At 33.5% G+C, this 24,568-nt stretch overlaps 1 protein-coding gene across 1 annotated transcript; it reads right to left on the bottom strand.

Moving 5' to 3' along the window:
• Positions 1–6,793: 6,793 nt before the first annotated feature.
• On the bottom strand, positions 6,794–21,429 carry LOC18594498 (rust resistance kinase Lr10-like). The gene is made up of 4 exons (XM_018124855.2): positions 20,613–21,429; positions 20,269–20,372; positions 20,141–20,170; positions 6,794–8,034 (listed from the first exon to the last, which is right to left on the bottom strand). Exons 1-4 carry the CDS (start codon positions 21,407–21,409, stop codon positions 6,911–6,913), a joined length of 2,055 nt encoding a protein of 684 aa, XP_017980344.2. The 5' UTR covers positions 21,410–21,429; the 3' UTR covers positions 6,794–6,910.
• Positions 21,430–24,568: the final 3,139 nt, after the last annotated feature.

Below are 24,568 nucleotides of genomic sequence, written 5' to 3'. Positions count from 1 at the left end.
CTTTTTAAATTAAACTAAAATTACATGAAATTTTTCAATGGATAAAATATTAAAACTCCAACTTAGATCTTTATTTATTTATTTTACATGAGTGCTGGACTTGAAAATTTCCTAATAATAGTATGAGTGGCTGAGTTGGTACAAAACTAAAAAGGAGTGGAGGGAGTATTTATGGTTTTGATTTAGTAGTTGCCCATAAGTGATTTAATAGTGAATTGTCATAATTTTAATAATAAAAATAAGTTTGTGGATTATGATTTTGATCAATCTCTAATTACTTAACATTTAAAGTTTAAGGGCATGAGATATACGCAAGTAAAATAAGATAATTTCATAAAAACAATAAAATTAAATGAATATTTTATACTAAAATAATAGTTTCCTTTAAAAGATAATAAAATATAACCAATTAAAATTTAATCAATAAATTTTGAGATCATAAAAATAAAAAAGGAGAAAACAAGTTTTTTTTATATAAATCTTTTCATCAACCAATAATTGTTCACCTAAAAACATATTTAATAAATAATATAAGTTAAAATTTAATCATTCATCAAGATACAAAATCAAATAATTATATAAAAGTATAAAGTTTTTTTTATGAATATTCAAATTTTATTTGCTAATTGTCAATGACAAATCGACTTGAACTTTATGATTATATGAAAATAAAAATAAAATCATCTATAACATAAGTAAAAGGAAGCCCCTTTGGGGCATCCTCCTTTAGCCACGTGGAGGGTTAAGAAAAAAGAAAAAACAAAAAAGAAGAAGAGAAGTAGAAAGAGAAAAAAAAACAACTAGAAAGAGGCCCGTGTGCAATGCACGGGCCATAATCTAGTGAAAGTTAAAAACAATCCCAATCCTAAAAACATCCAATTTGAAGAGATTGGAGGTCTGTTCCCAACTAGACTTCACAACACTGAAGTTACAACTGGCCTCGGGTACATAAAAATCCAATAAACGGCCCATCAAATTATTATTTCAGTTAGACCCCACGGTTAGGTGTTTAAGACAATGAATATCCTAACCCAAACAATGCTACCAGAGAGCTTTATTTCATGTGAAACTGTAGACACCTAAAAAATAAATAAAAAATTAAATTATAATAAAATAAAATATAAAGTAAAATAAATAAATAAATAAATAAATGGAGAGGGAATGGCTGGGCGTACGCCCAGCCATCCTTTCTCCAACCACCACGCATGATGGGGTTCTGGCCACCAACTCCTTAGTGCCAGAACCCCATTGCCGGGTTGTCCAAATTTTTGGACAACCCAACTGTTAAAAAAAAACCTGCAAAACCAATTCAAGGGGGAACAAAAAAAAAAACCACAGATCAAAAAAATCCTAAATCTACCAAAAGCTACCTAGCCACAAGCAAAAAGAAATACCAAAAACAACGATCAAAAAACATAAGAAAAAAAAACAGATATACAAAAAAGAAGAAAGGGCAGGGGGCGAGGGTTTGGATTCGGTTTGGTTTAAGTGAGGGAGATTGGTGAGCTTTGAGGGGAGGTTAGATCTTTGGAGTACCGACCACCGATAGGGGAAAGAGTTAACCCGGTTGGGTCACCACCGACCGAGGCAGGGAGTGCCAGATCCGTCGATCGGAAAGGAAGAAGGCTTCGAGGGAGAAAGGGAGGAACGTCTGGACCGCCGGTTAGAGAGAAGAAAAAGGGAGTAGTACGCCGACACCGGCGGGGAGAGGGAAGGTTTTTTAAAGAGAAGGCAGAAAGTGGCCGGCTAGAGAGAGAAAATAAAATTTGAAAATGAGAAGAAAGGCCAAAAATGGGGTTTATATACCCAAGTTTAGGGTCTAAACGGCGCCGTTTCAGTGGAGTGAGGAATTAAAAGGATCAATGCCTAAACGATGTCGTTTGAGGGAGTCCCCGGAGCCCCAAAACGGTGCGTTTAGGGGAAAGCCAGATGGACCAAGGAAGCAGGCTTGGGACGCCTCCGTGTAGCCCAGACAACTTGGGCCATCATTCTAGCCCAAGCAAGGTGAGGCCTTACCCATTTATTGTGGATTTGGGCTTGTTATTTTGGGCTTATCCAGTTTATTTAATTATTTGCTTAGCTTAGATAAAAATTAAAAAAAAAACTATAGAATGTTTTTTTAAAATATATAATAGATTTAGTTTACCTCTTTTTAAAAAAAATATATAAAAAATAAAAATATATAAATAATAACAATAACAATAATAAGTGAATAAAAAAATATTTATATTATAAATATATTTAGAGGCTTGCAAATAATAAAATAATAATAATAATAATAATTCATGATACAAATATATATATTTTTTTAAAATATATATATATATATATATATATATATATATATATATATAATTGGAACAATTATTTGAGTATTACCTCCTAAAAGGGGCAAATAGTTGCCTCTTTCGGGTGGATGTTTTTCGGGTGCAAAGTTCGAGACGAATTTTCACCGAAGCGTCGGGATAAATCTGAACTCTAAACTTCAAAACCCGTTAAGTCAAATAGTCGTTGTTAAAAAATAATATATGTAAGAAAATTTGTTGCATTTGAATTAATGTAATTAGTTAATGAGCTTAAATAAATATTACTAAATAAAGTTAATTTAATCGTTTAAAAATTAATTATTTATTTATTTGATAAGCTTTGAAATCAAGTAAAAAAGTAATCAACAACGTTAAATAAAGGATATGTATTTAAATAGAAAACCAAAAAATATAAAAAATATAAAAAATAATAAATAATCCATAAAAAAATTAAATTATTATTAAATACATAATTGGGTGAATTATAAATCACCTAAATCAATAAACGCGTGCATGTAGATATCATCATTTTATCTTGTCATAGCATGCCGCATTTATCTTGCAAATGGTGCGGGAGCCCCGATGATGAGATTTCCCCGAGGAGCTTGTAGAGACGAGTTCTTCCGGGGATATCTCTAAAAGAGGAGAATTTCGAGACTTCACCAAAGCGTTGGGATGGTCTTCGAATAATTTTCCAATAAAAGATTACCGACTCCATCATTTAAAATAAACAAGTCATGACATCATTTTACGCTTGCATCATGTACATACGTAAAACCAAAAAAGGAACTCAGTCAGTCAATTTAATAAAAATTTAATTAATAAGTAGGGATTAAATTAAAAGTAGGCTATATTAAGATAACTTAAGATTATATGGTACCGTTCGTGGAACGGGCGCCACAGAGGTACTAACCCTTCTCCGTGCGTAACCGCACTTCCGAACCCATCTCTAAAAACGTGGACCAGTTCTCGTTCTTTCGACGGACCTAAATTAATTTAAGACTTCGTCGATTAGAATCGGGTTAATAGATGATCAATCACACCTAGATAAAAAAAGATTGATGGCGACTCCTAAACCGATTTAATTTTCGCCTGCATCTGACGGTCGAATCCCCGGACCCGTACGTTACGACAGAAACCAAGACAATCTTTTACACAAACTCCTTTAAAGCTGTCCAAATGCTTTTATCCAGCATAAGGTGTCCACCAAATGTGATAAAATTGTCTACTGCCGCCCAAAAGCTGTCCGAGGCATAATCTAAACGCGTGGAGCCTATTGACCAAACTAGGACAGTCAATATGTCCAAGCTTGGACATCAAAATCTGCTCTTAAATGCTGTCCGTGGGAAACTCCAACATTTGCTCTACAATGCAGTCCGTGGGAATTGATGATTTCCGTTTATTATCTCACCCAAAAATTTGAATTTCAAATGGTACATTTGTCTGGAGCTTGGGCGACCCTACTATGGCTGAAGTGGAAGGAGGACTTGATGCTTTGGCACTGCGGGAGGTCTAAAAGGAGGAAGCCATGATTCTGTTAAAGAGTTTTGCTTCACGGGGGTGATAGAGGATTTTTTTGTGCTAAGCTCCCCCTTCTTATGTTTTGTATGAGGTGTCTTGGGAAAAAGGTAGAGATTTATTTTATGTTGGTTAAAATACTCATTAAATATTTGCATTTACATATTTTATTTAATTTAATTTTTATATTCAAAATTAAAACAATTTAAGCAGTTAGTCAAACATTTGGATAAGATTTTCATAACTTCCTTTTTTCTGAAGACCAATAATTAGTCAAGCAAGGCACATCTCATCCCTGCATACACGTCGCGCTGACTAGAGTCAATGGCTACGGGAAGCTACGTCTGGCGCTTTAGCTTCGAGGCTGATCATGCTTGCACTATACGACTTGTTTACCCGTCGGATTTGAAGATCACAGCATGCAGATTTAGTTGGCTCATCAATTGGATTGTCACCACCATGATCCTCAATTGATGCTTCAAAAGAAAGTTGGAAAAGTCTGAGAGGCATTTCAAGGAGCCCAACATCAGTTCAAGCATCTCCAACACTTTGATCATTGAAGGACGAGCAGCAGGCTTCATTGGTATACACCAAAAAGTGTTGTTACTAACATCTTCCTCGGAATTATCTTCTTCTTCATCTACAATATCTCCCAACTCTATGTCCTCTCCTTAATCAAATCGGTCATATATCTATGATGGAAAGTATATCTGACTTGATTGTTCAATGAATGTATTAAAAATTTTTCACCTTCTTACCATTTCCATTAATAACTTCCCAAAACTATAAACAGCAACCTAGAATGAGATATCGTAAATGATTTTGTACCAACTCAAGAGCAATATATCTTTGTGTATCTCATACCGTAATGAGAGACACAATGTTATTCTCTATTGAATATAATTTTGCAAGATCAAAATCTGAAATTTACATGCCACTCCCTCAAAGTAAATATTTAATTGGTCGAGTCACTTCAAACGCAATATCAAGTATTTTTTGCCAATTTAAAGTGATCTTATTTCTCCTGCAAATAGGATTTAATCTAGAGATCGATTTGGCATGAAGTCATGTACAAGAGTTTATTTTAATTTCTCTGCACAAAATCTAATAATTTTTTGCGAAATTAATGTGATGAATCCTCTAAATTTTTACAACTTCATTAATGAAATCGTTCCCATTAACTTTTGAGTTGCCCAACAACTTTACTGCCACATATGGTTGCTACAGAATTTTCATAAACATTGAACCATAATCCCCTTCACTTAATTTATTTCTAAAGCCATTAGTTATTCTTTTTATTTCAAAATAAGAATACCTAGTAGGTACTAAGTTATTCTGACACAGAAGGAACTCTTCAATTGTATCATCTGCAGATAATTATCTCTTTCATAATCTGTATCTAACAAGTGCAATCAAGCAAGAGATACCCACCAAAGTTCCCGATATAACAAAACCTCCTTTCCAAGAAAATTATTGGAACATATATTAGCATATTTGAATGACCATGGTTTATAATGACAAATGATTATTGGATCCTCAAAAAGTAATATTCGTGTAACATTTTAATGCTCCCCTAGTTGTAAATAAGCGAGAACACTGATATTTCTCCATTCCCTGTATATAGAATTGCAAAGCTAAAATTACTTGTAATTCCAAGACGATAATATACGTTCCTGTAGAAAGATACCATGACAAACGAAATATGGTTTGTCAAGGCATACTTTTCACCGATGTCAATCTACAATATCCAACACATCAAGTAACTTATTTCCAAGGCAGATAATATACCATGCAAAAGCAAAGAACATTATGTTGGCACATCTAATATTATTTAAAAGTGAGAGATAATAAGGCTGAATTTAATTTGATATTAACTGTCGTTTGAATCAGCAAACTTACAATGACAAGAATTCAAAATTTTCATTATCTAAATTGGAGGAAAAAAAAGAAACTTTTCATTATAAAATAATTATTAGACTACAATTTTTCAAATTAGAATGTTAAGTCCCAACCTAAGAAAAGAGAATTGAAATGTTCGAAATGCTTACATCGTACGAAATATTGAAGGTTTGTCCTCCCAGAAACTCCAACCATGGTCTTCCCATGAGTAATCAAAGCCAATTAATTACTTTCGTACATATCCAAACTAGACAGGCCTGTGACATTCTGAATCATAACTGGAAGGTGCTCGGATATGAGAATGCAAAACTGATTGTAATCGCTTGGCGGTGTTTTTCGATCTACGAAGTAAATGTAGGAAGGTGGATGGAAAGAGAGGCATCAACGTGGAGAGAATAATGCGGTGGTCTTGTGCAATTGACAAGATACATTTTGCTATCAGGTAAATAAAATATTTCATTAGGATGGTTTGGATGTAAAAAAACACATGGCCTCACACGGAGAATCATAATCAAAAGCATTGAAGTACGAGGAAGAGAGCAATTATCAGCATCCAGACTACCATCAACCAATCGGATCGTTAAATTAGAATAAAGATTTCCTTGACATAGAATTTCCCATATTTCCTGACCCAAATGCTGCGATTATCATTCTCACGCTCCAATTCAACCCTATAATCTGTGTCATTGCACTTAGGTTGACGTTTTAATCGGAAAGGGTAAATGATGGCAAGGTTTCCACACAAAGAAGAGCCACTGAAGTCCTTTTTTTCACATCTAGCGAGGCAAGCATTAGGGAATAGAAATAAAGGAAAGGGTCATGAGGCTAAACAGCGGTAGTTCTGTTATTGACTTCGACATGCTAAAATTTGGATGAGAAAGAGCGAGAATCAGCTATAACAAGTTTTAACGATTAAGTCAAGGAAACAAAGAAGCATGGGATCGTTTTTATCTTCAATATTCCAACAACTATTTTGATGAAAGCAAGTACTTTAGAAATCGAAGTCCTTGATGCATTAGTCAAAAAGAAAGGAGAAAAAAAAGTCAACTGATGCCAAAGTGCGAGAAGAATTTAACGAATTAGCCAACTCACGGATAAGAATCTTTTAACTTTTCTTCCTTTTTCTGGCTACAAACAACATAGGTAACATATATAATAATAAAAACGTTCACTAGCTTACACTATATTTAAGCTATACTTAAATTTGCAACATGAAGTGATGCAGTAGATTCATCTATTGGATTCTCAGTAACATCACCTTCACTTGATGTGTCAAGAAGATATTGAAAAGGTTTGGGAGGCATTTCGAGTGACTCAATATCAGTTTCAAGCATCTCCAATACTCTACTCATTGAAGGACGATCGATAGGCTTCAATTGTATACACCAAAAGGCTGTTATCACCATCTTCTTTACTATTATCTTTTCATCATCTGTTACCTCTCTGAACTCTATATTATCTCTTTGATCAAATTGGTCATAAATCCACGATGGAAAGTAAATCTGACTTGATTGTTCAACAAATGTATCCAAATTCTTCCTCTTTCCTACTATTTCCAATAATAACATTCCAAAACTATAAACATCAGCTTTATATGAGATACCTCCGATGTTTTGGTAGACCAATTCAGGAGCCATATATCCTACTGTACCTCGAGCTGCAGTGAGAGATACAACACTATCAGCTACTGAATATAATTTTGCAAGACCAAAGTCTGAAACTTTTGGGATAAAGTTTTTATCCAGAAGAATATTGTGTGGTTTGATATCAAAATGTAGAATTTGCATGTCACATCCTTGATGCAAGTATTCAATCCCTCGAGCCACTCCAAGAGCAATATCAAACATTTTTTGCCAACTTAAAGTGATCTTATTGTCTTTTGCAAATATTATTCTATCAAGAGATCCATTTGGCATGAATTCGTATACAAGAGCTTGTTTCGATCCCTCCACGCAGAAGCCAATAAGTTTTGCCACATTAACATGATGAATTCTACCAATAGATGCAACTTCATTAATGAAGTCCTGCCCATTTGCCTTTGAACTCAATAATTTTATTGCCACAAAATGACCACTGCGAAGCTTTCCTTTGAAGACTGAGCCATAACCTCCCTCACCTAATTTATCTCTAAAGTCTCTTGTCATTCTTTTTATTTCACGGAAAGAGTACCTAATAGGCATAAAGTTATGTTGACTTTGAATGAACTCTTCAATAGTATCATCCATGGATAAATGTCTTCTTCGCAATTTGTACGTAACAAGTGCAACCAAGCAAGATATCCCCAGCAAAATTCTTGGTAAGATAATTCCTCCTTGTCAAGAAAAGTATTGAAACACATTAGTACTTTTGAATAAAGGCATTATTGCCCCTTAAAAAAAAGTGATTTAGATATTTTGGTGCAACACTATATGTTCTTATATTTCTTTGGAATTTCTAGTCCAAAGGAATTTATCTTCTCTATATCAAAAGTGAACTCCAAAAGTGATAGACCTAAATACTCATAATAAAATATTTTCACTTATTTTTATTTTCATTATCAATTTCAATTAAATTAAAATCTTCCCCAATTATTTTTATTATTTTTACTTTATCAATTAAATTAACTTTCTTTATTAGAGTCCCATGGACTTTAGTATCCCTTTTACTTTACCAATTAAAGTATCTTTCTTTGATTTTATATATGACACTGATTTCGTTGATTTGACAATGAATGCGACCATAAAAGGACAGATCACTTTATTTGGAAAGTATCCTGAGGGAATAGAGCTCCTAACCTGGTGCGTTAGAGTATTTTCCATTAGACTATATTCCCTTTCATCACAGCTAAAAGAAAGTGGAGCCCTATTTTTATCTACAATCAGACCAAATATAGAACTTTTTTGAATTTCAACCATTAAATTTTCTACCATTATTTGTATGTCATCTCATTTACAAGCTTATCACCAGTCAAACAAATTGTTAATAAATTGTTTTAGACGTAAGCTTCTGATCACCAGTCAAACAATCTTGAATGAGTTTTTATTTTATCCATTTATCTTACTCCCTACGCCATTTTGCCATTTATGTCTTCCAAGGTGAGGCGATTACATGCATGGTGGTAAGGTTGTGTTTTCCTCCGCAATAATTGGTTGCCTTGTTTTCATGTCTTTTCTACTGCAGTTTCAGATCTAGGCCATTTGTGTGCTTGATGTTGTGCTTTGTTGCTGGAATTTACGAATATCTTATTGGTGCCCCTCTTTGGGTTGTATGATTTTTTGTTATATTTGATCCGTTTAGGTGATATTCCCCTGTCATCAAAATACTTCTCATTATAATCCATGGTTCAATATTTTTGTAGGACCATGGAGTTGTGTTGTCTCTTTCTTTTAATGAAACTCTTGATGATTTAGCAAAAAAAAAAAAAAAACATGTAGTTTGTTTCTTTATTTGGTTGTTGTAAGAGCAATGCCATGTTTCATTTACGTTGGCGAAATCATTAAAATATAATCATAAGTCATTGAAGCAAGTTTGTTTATTTTTTGGCAACGTCACTCAAAGAAGGTTCCTATGCGTAAGGCAGCAAAAGAGAGAAAAATGCACCTGGTCGATTGGGGTACAATATGCAATTATAATGATTGTGGAGGACTATGCATGGTGGAGCTCAAGCTAAAAAACAGAGTATTTGCTGAGTTTGTGGGGAATGGTCATTTCTGAGAAAGGGATGGAATTTGAATGCAATGGTTTAGAAGAGGGATCTCAACTACATGGGCTAACATCGTAAGGTCCATTTGCCCCTCTAACAGCTTATTTCCTTAAGACACTCTGGTTTTGGGTTTGTTGTTAGGGATGGAAATAAAATCCTATTTTGGAACGATGAGTGGATCCAAGGGATAATCCTTAAATCTGTTTTCCTAAGATCTTTGCACTAGTCGTAAAGATACCAGGGATGATCGAAGATTTTGGAGATAGGGTGAATAACACATTGCAGTGGAATATAGAATTAAGATGTAGATTGTTTGATTAGGAGGTGAAACAATGGGAACCGATGTAAAAAATTCTCAAAGAGTGTTCCTACCAAAGGAATTACAAGACCACATGATATGGAAATAATCCCAAAGTGGTAAATATTTTGACAAATCATTTTGCAAGAACGTTCTACGGTCTAGGTAGAAATTGACCTAATGCTGACAGGTAGAAGCGAGTGTGGGAGGGATTGGCCCTTTCGAAAGTTGAGATATATGCGTGGAAAGTCTTGAGCGGCAAAATAGCAGGCTATGAAAGAGGAACTTGTAAAATGAGGATTGCTTGATAATAGTGTAGTATGCTTGCTTTGCAATGAAGTGAATGAATCCGTGGCCCATTTATTATTCACATGCCATGAAGCATGGAAGATATGGTCCATGCGGTGTAATAAATGGGGTTCAAGTTGGATGTTCCCATGTAAGGCTTCTCAGTTCCTTATGGCTTGGAATTCTATCGGCTCGAATCTAGATGGCACCTTGCTATGGCGAATGGCATTCTTTGGGATTATTTGATCCACAAGGCTATGTATGAACGACTTGTTATTTAATGGAAAAACATAAGACTTGATGCAATTATTCAAGGTGATTAAATTGAGAGTTGCACGGTGTTAGAAGTAAAGCGGACGAAGGATAAAAATTCAGCTTCAAATTTCTTCTTCTTTCCCAATGTCACAATGGTGATGAGAAAAACAAAATGTCGAAAGATTGATACTGTCTGGAAATGTCTTCTTAGTGGTTCTCTTATGTTTAATGTTTAATGTTGATGGTTCAGCGGGAGGTAATTCAGAAGAGGTTGGTATTGGGGGGTCTTGAGGGATGAGGTAGGGATGGTAATACTTTTATTCTTTAAAGCAATTGGCATTAGGGGCTTAAATTTGTAGAACTCATGGCCATCAAAGAAGCTTTTGTGGTCTTTGTCACATCCACATGGGCCGAGTCTCAAAATCTTATAATCAAGAGCAAATCCACAAACACGGTAAACTGGGTGAAGATCCCTAATCCTCATCGTGGAGAGTGAGAAATGTCAAATTGTCCATTGAAAGTATAAAAGCAAAGATGGATAGATGACAAATCTGACATATATCACAAGAGCAAATGATATGCAAGATAGGTTCACTAAGGTTGGTTTATATAGACAATGACATACGTTGGTGGTGATTAGCTATCATTGAAGTAGCTTAAAGTCAGTGATTAGATGTATGCAGGCTATGGTGAATAGTTTAAGATTGCTGTTATGAATCAACTACAAAGCAACATAACGCATAAGGAACTTGTTGTTGATAATGCACTTAAATCCTAAATGTCACTCATAGTAGACTTTAGTTGCATGCTTCAAGTAATTATAATGAACATGTTTTAACGCGCGTTGCCCTTAAATCTTCATTGTTGCTTGATGGTATGTGATGTTGTTTTGTGATTTGCTATTGATTGCTATAAGATTCCTTCAGCCAAGGGGTGCGGTTATGGTTGGAATATTGCAGCTATGTGTTGTTTATGATTTCTCTAGATATAGTGTTATGATAGTCTTGAATTGTAATTTGACTAGCATAGTTTAATTCTAGTTAAACTAATATACCTTGTTGAGCAAGTTTTTAATTCTAACTAGACTAAGATAACATATCCTAATTAGACTACTAAAAGATTATTGTACTTGACCCTATAAAATGATTTCAGCCCATGGCATGTTAAGATGTGCGCATTATTAGTGTAACAAAGACTATTAAAGGCATTAAAAGGAAAACACATTTTTCTCTCAAACCTATTTGATGGTGAGAAAGATAACTTTATGGAGAAAACACATAGTGCTATTCTCCTAGCTTTATCTAATGAAGTGCCAAGAGAAGTCACATATGACGAATCTATTGGTGTAGTGTAGCTTAAACTCAAGAATATTTATATGACCAAATTATTGAAGAAATGACTTTATATGAAGTAATGATTGTATACTCTCAAAATGTTTATAGATAAGTCCATTGACACCATCATTGATGAATTTAGCAAAGTAATTCGGCTATTGATGGGCACTAAACCTTTGGTGGTTTTTTTTACTTGTTTTCATGCTACACATCATTAATCACTTAAAAACACTAACATACCTAAAAATCAAACCAATCCAAGATCATTCTCTCTTCATACCCATTTTGACCAGCCATAAATTCACCATGAAAGCATGCTTTTCAACCATGAAAATTAAGGGAAAATGCATAGAAAAAATAGTTCATAAACTAAAATCAAGAAATTTCACTTTTTTTCACTTGATTCTCTTGAAAATCCACACTTTTCTCTTGAATTTCTTTTCACCTAGGGTTTGTTCTTCTTTTCCCCTTTAGTTTCTTGCCAAAGCCGACCCTTATGAGAGAGAAATGGTGGTGTGGGCTGATTTTTATAGTTAAATAATATAACAATTTAAACTTGCCACATGACATTCCATGATTGGTCCATTTTTTTAAATTCTTATCTTTTAGGCTTTAAATCTCCACCACACATTATTCAAGGGTCAAAATGATGATGGGTGAAGACTTTGTGCTAGAAAAATACTCTGGAGGTCCAAAATTACCATTTTGCCCCCGAGATGGTAAAATTACCATTTCCCCTTATACTCCAAATTATACCGAAATTAAAATTTTTCACTTTTAAACCTCAAATCATACTCAAATACTTAAATCATACTCCAACAAGTCAATGGGGCCAAAAAAATCTTTTCTAAAAATTTTCATTTTGTCCCCAAGTGGCAAATGACCATTTTGTCCCTAGATAGTGAAAATTCCGATTTGACTCCAAATTGATCCTCGAACTCTGAATTACCATTTTGAGTCATCCCTGGACTGTGAAACTCTTAATTTCACCTTAAAATTTCTATTTGAATTAGTTCGAGGCTTAATCGACTTAATGATACCATTAGGGGCAATATCGTCTTTTAATGATTTCTCGAACTTCCTAAATATGCAAACATTCTATTGAGTATGTAAATAATGTCGTGATTATTTTATAGAACAGGGTTTGACAACATTACCCCCCTTAAAATAAAATTTTGTCCTCAAAATTTCACTTATCGAACTTAAGGAGAATATGGAGGTATTATCTTCAATTATTTCCACATACTTCCTGTTTATCTCACATGTATGAAATATCAATCTTCTTAATCATATTAATCCATCTCGTACAGCTTAACCATGATATGATCATATTTCCTTGATATTATCTCCTCGACTATTTCCTAGAGTCTCTTATGTTCATATAGTTCAATTTATGATAAAATTTCTTATCATTGCATTACCTGCATCACTTATCATATATTAAGTTTGAATCTTAATTCACTAAAAATCATTCTTCGTTTTAGTTGATCACAATATCAACCCTACATATGTGTATATGCCTTATAATCCCATTTATGCTTCCAAGATCTACCTTGATTTGATCATTAAATACGATGCAGTATCACAATTCCTCAGAGTCATCCCTTTGTTCTCAATTATCTTTCATGCCTCTATATTGCTTTGTATCCTTCTTGTACTTCGACATTAATTTGTTACTTAAGATTTAAATTCATTTGAACTTTGTATACCTCAAGTATTTTTGAGTTCTATTTTCCATAATATAATAAGAAATTCTTACAGCAATATTCCATATGAACTCATTTACTATATTATTCTTGAAACCTTCATTTACTTTCTCCTTGTTTGATATTGACATCCCTTGTCACTATCTCACATCTTCATCTATAAGTATCTCCAAAACTCCTCATGTCCTATGTCCCACCTTAAGACATTCTTCTTATACTATGTCCATCTAAGGTTACAGTATTATAAGCTTCAACAAAACACTAAACATCTTTAGGATCATCATCATCCTGATCCTTTTTCGAGTCCGTTTCAAGTTTTTCCTTTTTCTTCTCTTGTCATTCCCTTACATTGCTCCCACAGCCTGGGGGAGAATGTCTAATGACCGATGCAGATGCTTTCCCACTATAATACTCTTCTTCTGTTATCCTCATTTTCTTCCTCCCTTTAGCATGTTCCTTAACTCTTTTTAAGATGAAATTTCTCATGCCTTGATTTACATCATTACTATCAACACTTTCATCAGTCTCATTATTACTAGGACTTTCCCCTATCTTAACCTTCGCTCCCAAATCTGATGGAGCCCAATTAGTAGAAACTCTAAATGGATCTCCATCAGATTTGGGAGTATGATTTGAGTATTGGAGTATGATTTAAGGTTTAGAAGTGAAAAATTTTAATTCTGGTATAATTTGGAGTATAGGGACGAAATGATAATTTTACCACTCTAAGGGTAAAATGGTAATTTTACACCCTCAAAGCATTTTTCCAGTACAAGGTCTTCACGTATCATCATTTTTGACCCTTGAATAATGTATGGTCGAGATTTAAAGCTTAAAAGATAAGAATTTTAAAAAATGGACCAATCATGGAATGCCATGTGGCAAGTTTAAATTATTATATTATTTAAATATAAAAATCAGCCCACACCACCATTTTTCTCTCATAAGGGTTGGCTTTGGCAAGAAAATAAAGGGGATAAGAAGAACAAACCCTAGGTGGAAAGAAATTCAAGAGAAAAGTGTGGATTTTCAAGAAAATCAAGTGAAAAAAGGTTAAATTTCTTGATTTTAGTTTATGAACTATTTTTTCTATGCATTTTCTCTTAATTTTCATGGTTGAAAAGCATACTTTCATGGTGAATTCATGGTTGGTCAAAATGGGTATGGAGAGAGAATGATCTTGGATTGATTTGATTTTTAGGTATATTAGTGTTTTTAGGTGATTAATGATGTGTAGCATGAAAACAAGTGAAGAAAACCATCAAAGATTTGGTGCCCATCAATAGCCGAATTCTCTAAGTGAATAATGAGGAAGAATGGGATGTTATTCTAGGTTATTTGATTAAGAAATAATAGTTTTTGGTTAATTGAGGAATTGGAAAAGAAATGGAGCAAGTTGGAGTGAAATTGGACGCATGGGCCAATTTATCGAATGAAAAAAATCGACTTAGGCCAATCCGGGTCTATATGGCTACTCGTACATTTTTCATTTCATATCACGCATATATATCGAGCCTGAAATAGCTTTTGACTGTTAGACACAATTTAATTGAAATATGTGTCATGGATTATGGCTAGGTGGTGAGCCATTGGATACAGGTAAAGGACTGTACCTTCGGACTGAAAATAGGAGTATTTCTACTCCTAATACTATGAGTGAACAATTTATCGTCTTAAATATTTAGAGTAATTATACTTGTTTGATGCTTTTATTGAATGGTGAGTTTAAATTATAAAATATTATGTTTTTCAATTAAAATATTTTTTAATAAAAATGAGATTTATACTGGTTTTGAAATCAAATATTGTTTTGAGAAAATTGAGTATATGGAGACTGTGTTGAATTTATGATTTTATATGTTAGTGAAATTATGGCTTATGACACTATGATAGCATGATGGCTAAATTTTTGGGATTGGCATGAAATATATGAACAGTTTTGGATTGGTCTCGGTAGACTGGATTAAATTTTATTCACCATATTATGCTACTGAAAATTTTATGGGTCTGGTGGTATATTAAACGGTCACTACAGTGGTGGGGGTTTTCGTGGACTGCCTATGAGAGGGACACGGTAACTCAATTATATACTTACCTCCAGGGGGAGATGTTGGATAAAGTATCTCCTGAGGTAAGATTTGAGTGCACCTCACGTTCGACACACCACGTGAGAGTGAGACTCAGCCAACGCCAAAGAATTGCTGTGTGTCAGATGCAAAAACATTTTTATGGGTATAGGGCATTTAATAGCCTTGGCGGTCTCAGTGGGATACCTTGACAAAGGTACCCGCGAGAATGATTCTAGCAAGGGCCAAGTTTAAGAAACTCATAAGCCGAGGAAATTTTGATGAAAAGAAATTGTTTGGTATAGATTGAAACAAATTTTGCGTTATGAACATTATTGAGATATAACGTTTTTATATTGTCTTCGTTTACTCGACTTTAGATGCTTTTGATGGTAATTGTTTACTCACTAGGATTATATAATCTCACTTCCTATCCATTTTTCAAGCTCAGACAGTTTGTTGATAGTTGATTAAAACGAGAATTAATCTCGGAGTTGCATCCTAGAACGTAAGTTGGGGGCCCACGTATCACTATAAACAAAATTTCATACTTTAGTTATCTTTATTACTATATGAATAAATTTATTTTACTCTTACGCTACAAAAGTTATTTTAGGAAGACTTTGAAAATATTGTGTTTTAAGAAAATAAAATATTTTATTTAATGTTTTTATTATATTCAAATAGCTATAATTTTACTTTAAACAAATATTTTAGACTTAAAAATTTAATTTAAATCATGAAATATGTGTTTCCACTTACATATTACATTTTTACAAATTCCAAAATTTTTGAAAAAGAAAAGAAAAAAATGACTAAGATACCCCTGTGAGACAGAAATAAATTGTCATTGTTTTTGGATGGAAAAATGGTCCATATCGTTTCAAAACACGATTTTAGTTACTGTCGATCACAGGGGAGGTAAGAAAACCGATACGAAAGCCTTGCAAGGTTTCAGACAGCATTCGGGGTAAAGAATGTCTGACGAGACTTCGCGACGATTGTCACGGGCTCGATAGGAGTTCCGGGTCGTGACATGATGGATATGTGGATCTTGGATTTGGGTTGTTACTTCCACATATGTCCTAAGTGTAGTTAGTTTACAATTTATTATTTTGTTGATATAAGCATTGTACAATAAAAGATGATTTCTTTCTCTTAATTTTTGGGATTGGCACCATTTAGATCAAGATGTTTGATAGTATGATAAGAACACTTAAGGTGAAACATGTCCTTAACATGAAAAAAGTGTGATATCCTTGAGTTTGTTGATAAGAAAGGCTATAAATATAATGGCCAAGATAGTGTCTTTAAGGTATCTAAAGGAGCTTTACCTATCATGAAAGGCAAGTTATGCAGTGGCCATTTATCATCTAGTGGGAAGCACGATTAGTGGAATTAATTCCATTGTCTCATCTAATGATCCTAACGATGATGTTACACATTTATGACATATGAGATTGAGTCATATGAGCAAGAAAGGAATAATAGAATTGAGTAAGTGTGGTTTATTGTGTAATCAAAAAATTGGGAAGCTAGATTTTTGTGAGCATTGTGTCTATAGCAAACAATGTCGAGTGAAATTTAGCATTACAATTCATCAACCGAAAGAGTTTAGTAGACTACTTCCATTCAAATTTGTGAGGTCTTTCTCCAATGGCATAAAAAGAGGGATAATTATACATGTGACTTTCATTGATGATTTCTCAGGGAAAGTTTGAACATATTTTCTAACGACAAAAATTGAAGTTTTTACCACCTTTTTCCAATGGAAGGCATTGATTAAGAAGTAGATTGGGAAAAAGCACAAGTGCTTTTGAATAGACGATGATTTGGCATTTTGCAAAAATGAGTTTGATCTGTACTATAAGAATTACAGAATCATTAGACATCGCACTATCATCAAAACACCATAACAAAATGGTGTTGTAGAGCGAATGAATGGAACACTTTTGGAAAAAGCATGAAGCATGCTCTTTAATATTGGTTTATCTAAAGTATTCTAGGAAAAAGCTACCAACATAGCTTGCTACTTGGTAAATTTGTCTCCATTAACTACAATTGAATCTAAAATTCCTAAGGAACTTGGGTTAGGTAAACGCATTAATTACTCTATATCAAGAGTGTTTGGTTATCTTGCTTATGCTTGTGCAAATGATGGTAAGCTTGACTCGAGGGAAAAAAGTACATATTCCTATGTTATGCATTTAGGGTGAAGGGATATTGATTGTGGTGTATTAATCTGACGTCTCCCAAGTTTATGGTGAGTTGAGTTGTTACTTTTAATGAGTTTGCATTACCTCATAGGATAAAGTCTTGAATGAAAATCATATAAGACCAAGAAGTTGGTGACCATGTGGAGCTTTAAACTAATGCTCTTGGGATAGTGCAAGGTAGTAGTGAAATCTAGATTGAATCACAAGAGGTAAATGAATCGGTATCTCATATACAACAACAAAGCATTTCTATACACAAACCAAGAATATAAAGAATTCAAGAACACTTCCAAAGTATGATGATTTCATTACTTGTGTCATTGGTGATTTTGATTTTTATGTTTTATTTATGGTTGAAGAAGTAGAGACTAATGAGCCTTACTTTCATTGTGAAGCAATTACATGTACCAAGTCTTCTTGGTGGCTTATTGCCATGAATGAGGAGATTGAGTCTCTACACCAGAATCAAACATGGGAGCTTGTTTAACCACCTAAAGGCATTATAGATTTTCATTTAGTGTATGAAGGAGATTCAAACACTAGTTATAATGTGGTTGGCTTCTCCAATTCAGATTTTGCTGGTGATCTAAATAGTAGAAGGTCTCAAACGAGATATGTGTTCACTCTCTTAAGATTTACGATTGGTTGGAAAGTAGTTCTTCAAGCTACAGTTGCTTTGTCTACAACTAAAGTTCAATATATGGCAGTGATCGAGACAATGAAGGAGGCTTTATGGCTTTAAGGCTTAGTTAGTGATCTTGGTTTTGATCAAACACATACAATTGTGTTTTGAGATAGTCAAAGTATCATACACTTGGCCAAAAATCAGATGTTTCAAGAAAAGATTAAACATATCCAAGCCAAGTGTAACTTCATTCGAGAGATTTTTTCCAGACGTGAGATTGTAGTGAAGAAAGTAAATACAATTAAAAATATGACAAATCTGTTGACTAAGTCAATTTATGGGTAAAGTCCATGCATTGCTTGGACTTGATTGGTGTTCATAGCGTTTGAGGCCCTTTGGGGCATTGGTGGTGACGAGAGAGATTGGTTTGTAAGTGGAGCTTGGTGAATTCAAGCCTAAGGTGGAGATTTGTTATGAAAGTCTTGAATTGTAGTTTGATAAGGATAGATTAATTCTAGTTAAACTAATATATCTTATTGAGCAAGTCTTTAATTATAGCTAAACTAAGGTAATATATCCTAATAAGACTAGGATAAGATTATTGTACTTGGTCCTATAAATGATCATATGGAGTTAAAGCATATTATAAGCCTAGATCTAGAGAAAGTGATTTAGTTATATGAGGGATAAAAGTTGTGAGTTTAAAATTGTTCTTATAATATCTTGATTTTTCTTATTGGATCTTTCTCTATTGTTGTGCCTATAGATGTAAATAATCTAAAGACCGAATCACGTAAATTTTTGTGTTCTTGTAGGTGTGCTCGATTTTTTTTTTTTATTTATTTTATTGATTGTGTAAGATCTTGAACAACTTTTTAGAGATTATTCTCTTTAAATATTAATAAAATATCATATGCTTTCAAAAAAAAGAGTCATTGAAGCATGTTTATATTTTTCTTGAGTTTAATTTATGTTAGAAAAATCATTAAAATATAATCATAAATCATTGAAGCATATTTATAATTTTCTTTCTTTTCTTTTTTCCTATTAATATTTACCTACCTATGATTCATATTTCTTTTTCCATTTTCGTTCAACCTTTTATTTTAATTGATTAATTTGCTAGGTATGGTTGTTAGTGATTCTATTCGTATATGTGTTGATTACAAAATTAAATATTCATAATATGTCATAATTTATGATTTTATTATAAAGGATTGAATTTATTCTCCTACAAAAGTAGCAAAGAAGGTAATTGGGTGGCTTAAGAGTATTGTCAGTTTTAGGTTGATAAATTATTGTGTTTAAAGAATAGGAATAAGTCATTGAAATATATATATATATATAGAGAGAGAGAGAGAGAGAGAGAGAGTTACTGGCTATGTTTTTATCTTTTCAGTATTTTTTTTCTTTAAAAATTTATTTGTTAGCTATGAATGTTAAGTATTCTATCGTTTATATGTTTTTTTCTATGGTTTAGTTTGATGAAATTACGTTTGCTTTTATAGCTTAGTTTGTAGAAACTGTCAATCATGTGATTTGTATGATCTTTCTCTTTTATATATCTTATTTAAATTTTAAAAAGGGCTAATTATGAACATCGTGTCAACACCATCTTCACGAGTTGCCTAAATTAATTGAGTGTTTAGTTATCAACTTCTTTTTAAGATTCTTATCCGCTTACTCAAACTTAAATGTAGTTAATCAAGCCTCAACAATATTATTTCTTCTAAACATATATAATGGAAGAGTTTCTAAACTTTTATATGCTTAACTATATGTTTGTTTATAGATAAAATTCTTAATAAGAAATTTTGGAATATACATGTGGATATTTTTCTAATTTCTAGCATATAGTTTCTAATGTATAAGCATTAGTAATTCTTTCCATAAGACAAGAAAAGGTCATAGTCTGGTGTATAATGCAATTACAAAGTTAAAACTCACCTGTTGCTTCAAGGCAGATGATATATGTACCTGAGAAAAGATACCGAGATTAAACCAAAAATAATTATTCCTACAAATGAAGAAAGGCGATAACAATAATTGTAACTAATGAATTTCGGAAAGCATACTTGTAGGTGGATCCATAGAATTGTAGGATACGTGGGGGCCATTGAAAAGATAATATACAAAGCTGTCCACATAGGTTCTCAAAGCATATCCCAACCCCGCCAATCTAGAATATTCAACACATCAAGTCAAAATAAACGGCTATATAAAAGAAACTTTGACGATTAATGTTGAGAAAGAGTGCTATATATAATATAAAATGTAAAATAAGCTCAAAATTTTTTTATATTAACAGAAATTAAGTAAAAAGAAGAATTTAATTACTAAAAGTTTTCCAAATCATGATTTAACAACCCAAACCAAACTCAACATGATAAGAGATCTCATAATGCTCGAAAATACTTACATATCGTGAAATGAAACTTTGTAGCAGGTGTTATTGTAGTCTTTCCATGACATCTCGAAGCCCAGTAAAAGCTTTCGGTAGATATCCGAAGTAGACAAGCCTCTGATATTCTTAAGCATAATTGGAACCTGAGCTATGACTGTGCAAGATTCATTGAAATCTGGTGATTTGGTTTCTTGATCTAAAAAATAAAAGTAGGAAGGTGGATGGGAAGAGCTATTAATTGGGGAGCAACGGGACGCATCAACGTAGATGGAAGATTTAATCGGTCTTGTGCAATTTACAAGAAACATAGTGCTAAATTCAGAAACATAAAATCCAGGTCGATACGATGTCGCCCCACACTCGGAAAATCGAACAGACACAGAACTAAGAGGAAGGGAGCAATTATCCCAGCCCAAACTCGCATCGACAACTCGTATTTGATAATTTTCATAAGAGATGTCTTGCACAAAGAATTTCCCCTTCTCCAGGACCAAAGTGGTCAGGTTATTATTCTCACACTGCAGTTCAAGCTTTTGGTCACCACACCTGCGAGGTTGGCTTTTTAATCGGAAAGGGTATCTGATGGGAACGTTTCCACATAGAGAAGTTCCGCAATCCTTGTTTCTACTTCTGGCACTGCAAGTTTCAGGGAGTAGAAATAAAGCAAGGGCGATTAGGCCTAACAGCGGAAGTTGTGCTTTTGGCTTTGGCATGCTAAAGAATTTGGGTGGGGAAGAAGCAGAACGAGGATGGAGGCACGATGCTAGCAAGTTCCCATGTCTAATCAAGGAAATATAGAAGCACTGAAACATATTTCTTTTTTATGGCAGTTAATTAATCCAAGTCATCCTTTGAAAAGTCAAAGTCAATTTTTCAAGCTATCCTGGAACTCATATTCAAAGTAGAGGTGGCAAACAGCTAGTGCTAGGCATACGCGGCACTGTATCCAAACTCATACCGTAATTTTTTTTTGGGAAGGCATCACTTCATTGATTAAAAGGAACCTGTACAGTTAAGACAAGGAGGATAAAAGGCCTTGTTAAGAGACAAAAATACCACCATAGCAACTGTACAAAAACAACACCCTTAACAGATAAGTGCAGGGGGAAGAGATCCCACTAAGCCAAAAAACAGGGACAAAAGCTATACAGAAGTATATCCAGAATCAGGGCAGATACAGCTATCAAAGATCAAAATATTGAGCAGGTTCACAAATCACAGGGTGCCTTTAAGCAAGAGGGACAGCATTACAGATTTATGAAATCAACCAGCAGCATTTAAGGGAAGAGAGAGAGAGCAAACTGGCTTGAGGCTTCACCGATCATCCAGAAAAAGTCATAAGGTCTAAGCACTCCCTCCTTAGCCAACGTGTCAGCCATTGGTTGGCAGAACGTGCTATGTGAGTACTACTCCATCTATCAACTTTTGCAAGTAGGGACCAGATTTGAATAACCATTGCTCGCAATCTCCATGACATCTCATTAGGATCGGTAAGCCACTTGACAACATTGCGATAATCAATCTCCATGGCAACTCATGCCATAATTGACTGTTTTTGTTAAGTCACGTTAAAATTATTGATGAAACATAAAGCTACAGGAAGGGGAAGAAGAGATGTCTCAAGAAGTAAAAGTCAATTCATGATAAGGTAGAAACATGATGAGAAGACACTAGAAAAGAAGAATTGACTTCTCAGATATCCCATGATCAACCTACAAAGAGGAAACAGTAGAAACTTGTTGAAGAAGTAAAAATGGAGAATAGGACAAGAAAGGAATGGAAAAAATTGAATTTGACATTTCAATTTGACACTCACCAGATAAAAAGAATTGACTTCTAGAGAAGATAGTTATCGATTATCATAAAACAAAATGCTCAAGACTTGAAGTGAGACAAGAAAATTTGACTACTTGCAAACACACTAATCGATTCTCGCCAAATAGAAAGCATCGTACTCAAATCAAAGGGAGAAGAATTGATATCTTAAGAATAGGAAGATCAATTCTCAAAAAGCAAAAAGTCTCAAGTTACAAAAGAATCGACTTCTCACATGTCCATCAATTGATTCTTGAAGGTTAACTGACGCAAGTCAAGTGGCCCTTACTATTAAAAAATGAACAAAACTTCTCTTTAATGGGAAAAAATTTAAAAGACCTATAAATACCTTTGTGAATGACCTTTTCAAGTGAAAAGAACAACTAGAAAGAAAAAAGAGCAAGAAAATTACTCAAAGAAGAAAAAGAAGCAAAAATTTCTCAAAGTTCATTCCTTTCTCTCTCTACAACAAAACTCTCAAAGCATAACATTCCTCGATTCATTTTCATTCTCTTGTACTAAAACTCAACTCATCAACCTTGTTAGAGGTTCAAAGCTTTGTAATCTACCGTTGTAAGGTTATACCTCCATAGCAAAAGGTAGAGAAGTTATGCTTGATCTTAATAAGGCAATGATTTGTATAGACTGTGCTTGATTTTAAAAAGGCAATGACTTGTTGAAAGGTTATTCTTGATCCTTAAAAGGTAGTTACTTGTAAAGGTTATGCTTGAACCTAGTTGAAAAAGGTAGTTGATGGTGGATTCAAACTCTTTTTGATATCAAGGGAGAGGATGTAGGCTTCAAAGGTCGAACCTCTATAAAAATCTTGATTGAGTATTTTTCTTCTACTTTATACTTTTTACTTGCTTTGTTCTTCATTTTATAAGTTCTCATACTTTGGTTTTTAAGTTGTACTTTCAAAGTCTTCATCTTTACCTCTGTTTTTCAAGAAAAATCAAGTTTTTGCTTTAAACAACCAATTCACCCCTCCTCTTGGTTACTTTATCTCAAGCTTCTCGATCTTTAGAGTGCTTCCCACACTCTAATTTCCCAAGAAAGAGAAGAAAAAGAAGTACAACTAAGTGCCTTTACAAGTCTGGACAGATTACAATCAACTCAAGCACTTTTTATAGAATTGGAATGAAAAACAAGTGTTTTTGGTGAAGAATATTTGACTTTTTGCTCAAAGTAGATCTTTTTTCTTCAAATCTTCCAAAAACTCTTTTTTCTTTTACCGTGGGAACTTCCTTTTATACTTGGGAGTCAGATTTTTCTATTGAAGATAATTTTTAGATGTTGGGAACAACTCTAATACACTTTTAGCCATTATTTTATCCTTTAGCATTTAAATTCAAAAAGAGAGACAGACTTCAGCTAATCGATTACAGATAGCTCTAATCGATTATAGACTTTCTGTCTTGCACTATCCTGTTGTTGTTTTCTCTACTCTGATCAATTACAAGAGGCTCTAACCGATTAAGAGTTTTCTGTCTTCAGACTTATCTTCTTCAACAGACTTTCTCTAACTGATTATGGCAGGCTCTAACTGATTACAAACTTTCTGTTTTCACTTCTCTACACAACAGTCTTCCTCTAATTGGTCAGCACTTCCCTTGACTGATTGAAGCTTCACTTTTTTCAACCACAACCAATTAAAATCACCTTTAATCAACTAGAAGTTTTTTGAATTTTAAACTTCTCCATTTTGGCTCCCTTCAATGATCAATAATATTTTTAAACTTGTTTTTGACGCTTGAAGATATTAAGACCTTGTGCTTTAACCGATTAACCAGACCTTTTAACCGATTAATATTTTTCTGTTTTGCTTCAACTTGTCACACAACCATTCCTTAATTGATTAAGGTTCTTTTATAATCAGTTACTAATGTTCTGTCTTTGTTCATTACTTGTTCTTTCCTTTTTCAACCGATTAACTTGTTCTTTTAATTCAACAAGCTTCTTGACTTGCTTTTAATTAATAGCTTTGTTAAGGGTACAAAATTAAATCCTACACACTTAAATAGTGAAGTTAGATATTAATGAATGAGGTATGTTTTGTTATAATAAAAAACATATGAAGTCAACAAAATGTTAATATATTTAATTAAAATTTAACTTTAACAAAAAGAAGTTATTTAAGTGAAGCTAATTTAAGA

The sequence above is a fragment of the Theobroma cacao genome, chromosome 7 (genome assembly GCF_053813885.1).
Source record: "Theobroma cacao isolate CCN51 chromosome 7, ASM5381388v1, whole genome shotgun sequence".
Taxonomy (NCBI): Eukaryota; Viridiplantae; Streptophyta; class Magnoliopsida; order Malvales; family Malvaceae; genus Theobroma; species Theobroma cacao.
Note: the sequence above shows the minus strand (reverse complement) of the source record. Positions and strands in the feature narration are given on the sequence as shown.